This window comes from Stenella coeruleoalba (genome assembly GCF_951394435.1).
Source record: "Stenella coeruleoalba genome assembly, chromosome: 3".
NCBI lineage: Eukaryota > Metazoa > Chordata > Mammalia > Artiodactyla > Delphinidae > Stenella > Stenella coeruleoalba.
Window position 1 is genome coordinate 82,466,237 of NC_137148.1, and position 12,301 is coordinate 82,478,537.

Below are 12,301 nucleotides of genomic sequence, written 5' to 3' on the forward strand. Positions count from 1 at the left end.
GGTGAATGGTTGAACAAACTATGGTAAACCCATACCATGGAATACTTACTAGTTAGCAATAAAAAGGAATGAGCAACTGATAAATTCAACCCTGATGAGTCTTCACAGAATTATTCTGAATGAAAAAGCCAACTCCAAAATGTTAAATACTGTATAACTCCCAAAATATAGTAAAATCTTGAAACAGAAAAATGTTATCATGAGATGACTTATAATGGAAAACTTTTAAAATGTAAATATTTATGAGAATCATTAAAATATAAAATGGAATGCTATGCAAGAATAAGAATGCTCACATGCTGCAAACTATGAAAAATATTATACTAACTCTACAAGAAATAGGCACAATAAAAATATTAAGACAATCTCAAAGTTGTTCTCCTTGAGAAAAGAATAATAATGAATTGGGTTTTTTTCTCTTTGTACTTCTTAGTATTACCCAAATTGTCTGCAATGACCAGTAGAACTTTTCTAATCAGAAAAATAAAATGTATTAATAAAAATCACAACAAAGGAGGGTTGATTAAACATATTATCTATAAAATGAAATAAAATAAAAACAAATATTCTGCAGTTTTGTCTTTTTTAATATTTACAATATCCAATATATACTCTAAGTTAAAAAAAAGTAGATATCCATAAGTTCAAAATCTTGTTTCTTTAAAAATGTGCATTTGAACGTATATGTGAAAATGTGATGTATGAATATGTATAAAGGTTAGTAAGAGGGTGTGAGAATGTGTGTGCATGAGTGTGTGTTAATGACTATGTAATGTAAAAGTGTAATTATGCATAACTATTTGTGAATACATGTGTGAATGTGTGTATATATTAAAAAGGCTGAACAATACTGACAGTGTTATCTAGGCTCTGTTATAAACAAATTTTATTTCCTTACTTTTTTATTCCATATATTCCATTTTTTTCCCTTCTATTCCATTTTTGTTTGTATTTTTCTATCTTCTGATTGGCTTGCAAAGGGACATATCATGTTTAAAATTAAGAAAAAAAATTAAAAATATTTAGAAAGAGTCAACTTGGCTATCTAAAAGGCAATATTTAATATGTCATATTAAATGACATATTAGCTCCATATTAATCTGAGCTACAGCAAATAAATTTATTTTCTTATCTCATAAAAAGAATACAATCTTGGAAACATAGCTAATTAAAACCTTTTCTAATATATTACTTTGAAAGTGTTTAGCCAGACTTTTGGGATATGTCAATATCAAGTGGCACCTAAAAAAAAGTATGTATCATATTGAAAGATTTTTAGTTGTTCATATTATCTTGTAACTATCATTGACAATAAGTAAACAAACCAAGAAAGGCAGTTTTTTTACATTAATATAGCTGTTACTTAATTATCATGAACATCATTTTTATTCATTGCTACTATTTAATGAGCACTTACTCACACCAGGCACCGCCTTATCACTATTTGTGTATAATTTCCTATGAAGTAGCAGTTACTATCCCCATCATGATTTACAGTTGAAGAAACTTGTCCAGGGTCACAAAGCTCTATCATACAGTGCTTGAGCAAAAATTTTAACTGTTTTGTCTGATCTTAATATCCCTGCTATATTGCTGCATACTTTCACTCAATGTGATGTGCTAACAGCATTAAAATAAAAGAGAAAAAATACATTAAAACACACGTTGGTTATTTGTGCATTTTTAAGAACAGTGACTAAGAAAAAAGAATTTCCTCATTTCTTTCTTACCACAAACCACATTTTTACCAACCTTTCTGATGTAAGCAAAAAGCATTACTTAATCATTACCTCCCATACATTATACCTGGTTAGACACAACTTTGCCTATGGTCCGCTTGAATGTCCTACCAGAGCATTTCTTTTTATTTCATACATGAAGACAAATAAGGGTAATCACTACTAACAGTCTATGAAAAAATAACTCTGACATTTTATCACCACTTTAGAAGTACAGTAGATACACAGTGAAATCAATATTTTATCAAGTAATTAAGATGAAAACCAAAAATAGAATATCACTGCATTTTGCTTCTATTTCTGAATATGCTTCTCATTTTAGCTTCCTTTTTCATACTGCAAATTTTTCAGATCCAAAATCTTACCCGTAAAGATCATCTATGGCAAATAATTTTTGCCTCTGATAACTTACAATTCTTCCCAAGTCAGTGGCCAAAAGAAAATTCTTTACGGAATATGTTTATTCCATAAAGCCAAGTTTATGGAAAATGTGAACAGAGAATCCCAGATCGCCTTTATCTGCCATTACCTACTCTTACTGCCTTCTACAGAAGGACAATTCATCAGACTCCTAATATGCCTCCGTTGAAGGGATCCAATCGTTCATTTATATATTTGACAACTCAACAAACATTTCTCAGGTACCTACTATCTATCACACGCTGTTCTAGGTGCTGGCCATAAGGAAGTTTCTAAATTCAACAAGGGCTTCCAAATCACATACTTAGACGTAAGACAGCATAGAGCAGATTTTTCCAAAGCCTGTTCACTGAAACACTAATCTGGAGGAGAAAATGTAAAGTGAGTAGTTGAAGCAGGGTAAAAGGGACAAGCATATCAATGGAGTTCCTGGTCAATAAGTTCAGAACTATACATTTCATATTCCCTAACTAAAGAGGTACACAATGTATTCACTTTTACAGTGATGCAATGGAGACGCCTCTTTAACTTTCACCTTTTCCCAAACTCATTGAACTACGGAACCCCTGTTTAACATACTCTTTTTTTTTTATTAGTAATTTATATTGGAGTATAGTTGCTTTACAATGTTGTGTTGGCCTCCACTGCACAACAAAATGAATCAGCCGTACACATACAGATATCCCCTCCCTTTTGTACTTCCCTTCCATTTAGGTCACCACAGTGCATTAGGTAGAGTTCCCTGTACTATACAGTATGTTCCCATCATTTGTCTACTTTATACATAGCATCAATAATGTATATGTGTCAATCCCAGTCTCCCAATTCCTCCCTCCCCACTCCTTTCCCCCTTGGTATCCATACATTTGTTCTGTATGTCTATGTCTCTATTTCTGCTTTGCAAATAAGATGATCTATACCATTTTTTCTAGATTCCACACATATGCATTATCATACGATATTTGTTTTTCTCTTTCTGACTTACTTCACTCTGTATGACACTCTCTAGGTCCACCCATGTCTCTACAAATGACCCAAGTTCATTCCTTTCTATGGCTGAGTAATATTCCATTGTATATCTTAATACCTTCAGAAACTCTGCTCGGCAAATCATATTTTGAGAAATGTTGGGATGTTACTTTCTCTTGTTCAAGGCCACTCATTTTAAAATTTATACCTATCTGCAAATTATAACTGCGGGCAGAACAGAGTTTGTGCTAACATCTCATTGACACATGCTTTCGTACTTATTTTTCTCAGTGAGTTTCCTCTATTTCAAAAGTTAGGTCATTTGAATTTCAACAAAACTGGCTACATTAAGGTATGTAGTATTTCATGATGGTTGTGAAACTCCTAATTTAAAGGAAAATATAAAGCAATAATCCTGAAATGAAAAGAAACCTTTTTCTCTATGCCCACAATTGACTTTACAAAATAAGTAAACACTAAACTGGACACATATTTCCCAGATGCCAAGCAAAATTAAAGCATCCTGTGTTGAACTGGTGGTTGAAAAACTCTAAGATTCTTGGCCCTATGTATTCTCCAATCTAGGCAAGCATTCCATATTAAAAAAAAAACAAACAAAAAAACCTTAAGAATACAAGACAAAGACAAAACAGTAACTAAAAATTAAGTCTGACTTTGAGTTCCACTCTAATCATTTTCCTAGTTCAACATTTTTAGGTAGTCAGCCTGTGTAACCATAGTCTTTTAATGCAGAATTCTCCTTGAAATACCATTTCTAAAATATTAGAAATTTAGTGATGAAGCAAAAGGGAAGTGTTGAGAGTTACATTCTTTTGCTTCATCACTAAATTTCAAGAAAATAATATAACTTAGGAAAATTTATCCAATATTGGTCAATAAAAAAAAAGAGCTTTACTGGATTTAGTAATTACTTCTCTACAATTCCTAAGTATTGCTATTTACTAATGGCCCCTGTCACAAAGTTTCAAAGAGAAAAAAATATTATTTTGTTTACCAACATTAAATTAACTCATCCAAAGGAAATTAAAAAGTGCTTGAATGAAAACAAAACGTTATGTGGTAAAGATTTATTTATTTATTACATTTTTAAAAATATTTAAAAGTTATATTAAAATATGATGTGTTATGTTAATGGTCTATTAAAATATATCAAAAGTGAGTGGCAAATATGATTTACTTGAAAATGTTTTATGACATTATTCTATCTTCAGGTTAACACATACCAAAATTAGCCCTTAGAAGCATTTTTCTCCGTTAAATTTAATTCTTCCTTTTTCGTGTTTGTCCGATAACAAGCAAAACTTCTCTTTGATAAATGTTATCTCCATTCAAAGATAGATAATCACCTCTAAACCTTATGTGTCCATTAAAACTTCCCTTAAGAAAATACTTTCCCAAACCTACTTAAATTTATTTTTTATAGAACAATAGAAAATTCAAGCTGATTCCAAACACATTTTTCTACCTTTTTGCTAACTCTTAACCTCCTTCTGTGTAATTCTCACACCTGTGGAAATTATACAAGCTTATCATATTTCATATTTTGTTTTCTTCTACTTACAAACTATATTACATTACTTTAATATCCTCTTACAGAGTTTATTTCATCCAAACTGAGCCTGAGTTTGGTTTACCTCAAGTTCAAAAAAACAACAGCAACAAAAAAAGCACACAAGGGAATATGTTAATTCTCTCAATGTCAGTTTCAAATTAAATTACATGTATGATTTCAATTAATAATATTATTTCTTAATGTTATACTCTTTAGGTTATTTATGTAATGTTACCTAAGAAGATTATACATTTCCTTGCTTCTAATTTATTTACACAAAGCTTTCAACTAATTTGTTTTCCTTTTCTCACTTAAATCTACAGTTTTCCTCTATATTCTCCTTAGAGTTGGATAAATAACTCAGATTTTTGGTTACAGAATCCCATATTTGCAAAAGTAGGTTAATTCACGTGAGCAGACAAGTATATAAAATAATGTAAAAATTTCAAAATAGCAACCAGGCATTTTCATATATTGACTGTGGGAGAGTAACTGGTATATCCCTTCCTAAAAGTCAGTGTGACATTATCTATCAAAAATTAGAATGAGGAAGCCCTTCAAACCAGTATTTTCATTTCAAGGAATGAAGACTAAAGAAAAACTTGCACATTTACATAAACATACATGTCCAAAAATACACATCGCAACATTGGATATATAGTATGCAGTTCATACTTAAGTCCAAACCTGAATTCTTGATTTCCACTCCCAATTCTGTTCTAATCCAGTCTTCCACATTAGAGTAAATGGCTCCAGTTGGTCAAACCAAATATGAAGGAGTCACCCCTTCTTCACAATCAATCCACTAGAAAGACCCATCTCTTTTTCCTTTAAAATACATTGAAACCCAAAGTGGACAGAAGGAAAGAAATCACAAAGATCAGAGCAGAAATAAATGAAATAGAAACAAAGAAAACAATAGCAAAGATCAGTAAAACGAAAAGCTGGTTCATTGAGAAGATAAACAAAATTGATAAACCATTAGCCAGACTCATGAAGAAAAAGAGGGCGAGAACTCAAATCAATACAATTAGAAATGAAAAAGGAGAAGTTACAACAGACACCGCAGAAATACAAAGCATCCTAAGAGACTACGACAAGCAACTCTATGCCAAGAAAATGGACAACCTGGAAGAAATGGACAAATTCTTAGAAAGGTATAACCTTCCAAGACTGAACCAGGAAGAAATAGAAAATATGAACACACCCATCAAAAGTAATGAAATTGAAACTGTGATTAAAAATCTTCCAACAAACAAAAGTCCAGGACCAGATGGTTTCACAGGCGAATTCTATCGAACATTTAGAGAAGAGCTAACACCCATCTTTCTCAAACTCTTCCAAAAACTTGCAGAGGAAGGAAAACTCACAAACTCATGCTATGAGGCCACCATCACCCTGATACCAAAACCAGAAAAAGATACTACAAAAAAAGAAAATTACAGACCAATATCACTGATGAATATAGACGCAAAAATCCTCAACAAAATACTAGCAAACAGAATACAACAACACATTAAAAGGATTATACACCATGATCAAGTGGGATTTATCCCAGGGACGAAAGGATTCTTCAATATACGCAAATCAATCAATGTGATACACCATATTAACAAATTGAAGAATAAAAACCATATGATCATCTCAATAGATGCAGAAAAAGCTTCTGAAAAAATTCAACACCCATTTATGATAAAAACTCTCCAGAAAGTGGGCATAGAGGGAACCCACTTCAACATAATAATGGCCATATACGACAAACCCACAGCCAACATCATTCTCAATGGTGAAAAAGAGAAAGCATTTCCTCTAAGATCAGGAACAAGACAAGGATGTCCACTCTCACCACTATTATTCAACATAGATTAAGAAAACACTCCCATTTACCACTGCAACAAAAAGAATAAATACCTAGGAATAAATCTACCTTGGGAGACAAAAGACCTGTATGCAGAAAACTATAAGACACTGATGAAAGAAATTAAAGATGATACCAACAGATGGAGAGATATACCATGTTCTTGGATTGGAAGAATCAATATTGTGAAAAAGACTATAATACCCAAAGCAATCTACAGATTCAGTGCAATCCCTATCAAATTACCAATGGCATTTTTTACAGAACTAGAACAAACAATCTTAAAATTTGTATGGAGACACAAAAGATGCCAAATAGCCAAAGCAGTCTTGAGGGAAAAAAATGGAGCTGGAGGAATCAGACTCCCTGACTTCAGACTATACTACAAAGCTACAGTAATGAAGACAATATGGTACTGGCACAAAAACAGAAATGTAGATCAATGGAACAGGATAGAAAGTCCAGAGATAAAGCCACGCACCTATGGTCAACTAATCTATGACAAAGGAGGCAAGGATATATAATGGAGAAAAGACAGCCTCTTCAATAAGTGGTGCTGGGAAAACTGGACAGCTACATGTAAAAGTATGAGATTAGAACACTCCCTAACACCATACACAAAAATAAGCTTAAAATGGATTAGAGACCTAAATGTAAGACCAGACACTATAAAACTCTTACAGGAAAACATAGGCAGAACACTCTTTGACATAAATCACAGCAAGGTATTTTTTGATCCACCTCCTAGAGTAATGGAAATAAAAACAAAAATAAACAAATGGGACCTAATGAAACTTCAAAGCTTTTGCACAGTAAAGGAAACCATTAACAAGACGAAAAGACAACCCTCAGAATGGGAGAAAATATTTGCAAACGAATCATCGGACAAAGGATTAATCTCCAAAATATATAAACAGCTCATGCAGTTCAATATTAAAAAAGCAAACAACCCAATCCAAGAATGGACAGAAGACCTAAATAGACATTTCTCCAAAGAAGACATACAGATGACCAAGAAGCACATGAAAAGCTGCTCAACAACACTAATTATTAGCAAAATGAAAATCAAAACTACAATGAGGTGTCACCTCACACCAGTTAGAATGGGCATGATCAGAAAATCTACAAACAACAAATGCTGGAGAGGGTGTGGAGAAAAGGGAACCCTCTTGCACTGTTGGTGGGAATGTAAACTGAGACAGCCCCTATGGAGAACAGTATGGAGGTTCCTTAAAGAACTACAGATAGAACTACCATACAACCCAGCAATCCCACTCCTGGGCATATACCTAGAGAAAACCATAATTCAAGAAGACACAGGCACTCCAATGTTCATTGCAGTACTATTTACAATAGCCAGGTCATGGAAGCAACCTAAATGCCCATCGACAGATGAATGTATAAAGAAGATGTGGTACATATATACAATGGAATATTACTCAGCCATAAAAAGGAACGAAATTGGGTCATTTGTAGAGACGTAGATGGATCTAGAGACTGTTGTACAGAGTGAAGTAGTCAGAAGGAGAAAATCAAATATCGTATATTAACGCATATATGTGGAAGCTAGAAAATGGTACAGATGAACCGGTTTGCAGGGCAGAAATTGAGACACAGATATAGAGAACAAACGTATGGCCACCGAGGGGGGTGGTGGTGTGGTGGTGTGCTGAATTGGGAGATTGGGATTGATATGTATACACTGATGTGTATTGTATAAAATGGATGACTAATAAGAAAAACAATAAATAAATAAACATTAAAAAATAAAAAATAAAATACACTGAAAATCAATCACTCCTCTAGATCTCTACTGCTACCAACCCCATCCCAACCACCCTTATTGCTCACCTGAACTAAAATAAAAACCTCCTGGGTGATTTCCTCCCATCTACTCTTGTCCCTCAGAACAATAGAAGCCAAATGATCAATTAAAAACATAAATAAGATCATGTACCTCCCCGTGTAAAACTCTCTCATGAATTCCCATTGCACTTGAAGGAAAATCCAAATGCCTCACACTGGGGTCTACCTAACTCTCAAATTCATCTCATGCCACATTCTCCCTCGCTTTGATCATGCTGGCCAAAACTGACAATTCCTAAAACCAGCCAAGCTGTTTCCTGCTCCAAAGTCCGTGATCATTTCTTCTCCTGCCTGGATATCATCTTCCTTGGCTGGGTCCTCATTAACCAGTTTCAATCACAATAGACTTTCCTTGCCCACAAATTTTCCCTTTTGTACACTATTACTTCACATTATTTGTTCTGTTATACACTCACCTCAATCTTCAGTTATCTTGTTTGTTTATTTTGTATTTCCTCCCACTAGTATATAAAATCCTGAGGGCATGAAACAGTTTCACTGCTATTATTTCAGCATCATGTATAGTCCATATCAATAAATATTCCTCATAGGAATGGCAGAATAATGTAAGGGCAACCTGAGTTTTTGCTTTTATTTGCCACAGATAAACTATTATTTAAATTATGAGTCTTAGAGTAAAACTTTTACAGATCAGCCAATTCCTCTACCTAATCTACCTCAACTAAAATAATGAAAAATATCAATATGAATTTGGTGAAAACTTGCACAATATACAATAATGTACTAAAAGTTTATAACCTGGCTTCAGCAACCTTCTTGGCTTCATCTCTGGCCACAAACACACCTTAATTTGTGGCCATTTCTCTTTAGTAAATATAAATTATTCAGACTGGCTGCAACTCAACACATGTATGGCAAGAGAAGAAGCTAAGAAGACGGCTGAGGACAAATCAGGCTTTTGCACTGGACTAGGTGTTTATGTTTTAGTTTAGAGAGTCAAAGAGTTTTTTAACAAAGTCTGTATACTTTAAGAACAAACAGGGTATCTGATCAACTGGAAAAATGAGGGATTAGGGCTTCCCTGGTGGCGCAGTGGTTGAGAGTCCACCTGCCGATGCAGGGGACACGGGTTCGTGCCCCGGTCCGGGAAGATCCCACATGCCGCGGAGCGGCTGCGCCCATGAGCCATGGCCACAGAGCCTGCAGGCTCTGCAACGGGAGAGGCCACAACAGTGAGAGGCCCGCGTACCGCAAAAAAAAAAAAAAAAAAATGAGGGATTAGATTCAGTACAAAGAAAGATCAACACCTAAATACTATAGACACAATAATATTTTTGCTATCATAGAATCAGTTTCATATTTCTTATGTGACAGACTAAAATTAGCTTTTTCCTTTCCTCTTTGAAATTAGGATTTCAAAGGTATTATACTAAAGTCTACATGTGTTTTTCCCAAATCTACCCCCAGAGAAAGTATGTGAAGTTGGCCTGATAAAATCCTGTGGAATCTTAGTTAGTATACTAGAATCTAATAACTGTTCTTTCTACTGATAACACATTCACCTTATCCAATTCATTCCAAACTCTATCACATTTTAAAAACATCCTCTCTTGGTCCATATGCTTGCATATTCTATTTTTATTTCCAAAATGAAGTCTGCTTTCTAAATAAGTGCACCCCTAAAACGCTGCAAGATATATACTTTGTTATTGAAAATATTTTCCCATTTGTTGTCATTCTATAATTGGGAAATAGATTTTGGGAAATGTTAACACTTAATATGAATTTTCAAAGTTAATACAAATATAACAATCTTAACTTTTTAAAAATAATGCCTATTGTGCAGGAGGCCCCAGTTCTCCCTTCTTCTTACTATAAGCCTTTTCTTTATTTACCTAACCTATCAAAACTTCAGATTTTGTAGCCCTCTGATTTTATTTCAATACTTGCTATTAAAAGTCTCAGGAAGGACAAAAAACGTTAAGGTCTACTTTCATTAGCACATTTCTTGGGCTCTACCATAATTGTTTTTCCATTAAAAAGGATTATTTGGAGAAAAAAAAGGGAAGAAATATAAATAATCAAACTTCCTTTCTGAGCCTTTAAATAATGTACTGACCAGAGCAACACTTTAGGTAACTCATGAAGTTCTGTGTCTCTAAACTAGAGTCAAAAGTAAAGCTAGTTTCAGTTCTCAGGAATAGCCCCACTCCTACAAGTTTTACCTCTCTTTCTCAAATCAGGAGTCAACATGTCCAGGGTGCAGAGCTATAGGCACAGCAAATAAAACCATAAAGGGAAAAACTAGATCTTAGAACCCCAGTGAAGTCACACCACCTGCAAACCAAAACAAGTCATGTCTTTTCTGAGGAAGATTGTGTATAATATGGGGAATGAGTATTAGAGGATTAAAAACTTGGAGAACCACTGAAGGGATGAATAATGCGCAATCTGTCTCAGGAATCTCCTAACACAATTCACATCATAACAAAGCAGTAAGCAGTGGAAGAGACTAGCCCTTACCCTATTTACCCATACAAGTGAGCTGCAATATAGAGTTGCAGTATAACATAGTTTCATACTACTTCTTAAAATAAGCAAAACACAACAGAAACTTACCTTCAAAAAGGGACCCAAACTGGTATTTTCCACTAAAAAATTTTGGCAATGAATATACAAGTGCTCCCAATCCTATCATAAAGGATGCAAATGCAAGCCATCTTGGTTTGTGTCCTCTTTCACCAATGAATGATACAAATAAAGACAACAAACAGAATGCGATATCATAGCTTGATGATATCAAGCCTGTCAGGGAACTCTTCAATTCATAGCGCTTCTCAATAGTGGAAATGCTAATATTTACTAGGCCATTTACCACCATACCTAAAAGAGAGAAGAGGAAATTTAAGTGCATTATTACAACTTTACCATATAGATTATGATTATTAATGACATACTAAAATTTGATTGTTTGTTTCTTTTGATATTTTTAAATGTACCAATTTTAAAAATCTCAAAGTTTCAAAGCTAAGCAAGCCAAACATATTTCCTTTACAAATCAGCTCGCTTTTAAATTATACACTTGTGAATTTTCAGATGTTAAATAAAATTGATGCTTATCACATACTGAATTATAACTAACTTCATTTTTCTTTAAATGACATAAAGACCGGTAAAGTCTCATGAGGCTGGTTTGCTAGAGAGTTCCAGGTGTAGCATAGTCCCATGGACCTCGCTTGGAAGAGTACAAAATGTAGAGGTGATTGAGAGTTCAAATACTAAAACTGCTCAAATTACTCAATCTTTAAACATATTTATAACATGAGATCCTTGACTTAGTCTTAAGAAAGGTGAAATTGAGTTCTCAAACCTCTATTTTCTTCTAGCACTCTTTAAAGTTATCATTTAAAAGTTCCTGGAGCAAAAATAACAAACTGAAAGTCTTATTTTCACCACTGGCATTCTAAATAAAAGGCAAAGTAACAGAAAAAAGCAAAATAAAAAAACATTATACTTCATCTGCTCATTATAACCATGATGAAGGAGTACAAGATAAACAAGGAAAAGCTGAAAATCCAATTTGACTGACAACGAAAATGTCCTGTTTGGATATAGATTAAATATACAGAAGTTTAAATATTACTATAAAGTGAATATAAAAAGCATCTGATCAAATTACAAAGTTTTTAACTGATTATTCCTTTTGCTTAAGAGGCTGCCATGAATTGTTTTCATTAATTAATTAACAGAAAGAGTATATCCAAGTCATGACCTCTATAATCTCTTCAAATTTTGCTTTATCAAGACTGTAACTAGGAATGTATTTCAAGAAAATTTATATAAGCTTTAAAAGTCCTAACATGATTTTTACTTTTATGCCAGTTTAATAAATCTATAAGCCAATTTATAATTCTT

The 12,301-nt window shown here is 33.5% G+C and overlaps 1 protein-coding gene across 1 annotated transcript in view; it reads right to left on the minus strand.

The window, feature by feature from the left end:
• The window catches only part of SLCO4C1 (solute carrier organic anion transporter family member 4C1), a 60,919-nt gene that overhangs the window by 45,395 nt on the left and 3,223 nt on the right, over positions 1 to 12,301 (minus strand). Inside the window, exon 2 of the mRNA XM_079918215.1 lies at positions 11,006 to 11,269. Within this exon, the coding sequence (XP_079774341.1) occupies positions 11,006 to 11,269 (264 nt within the window). The remainder of the gene's footprint in view (positions 1 to 11,005; positions 11,270 to 12,301) is intronic.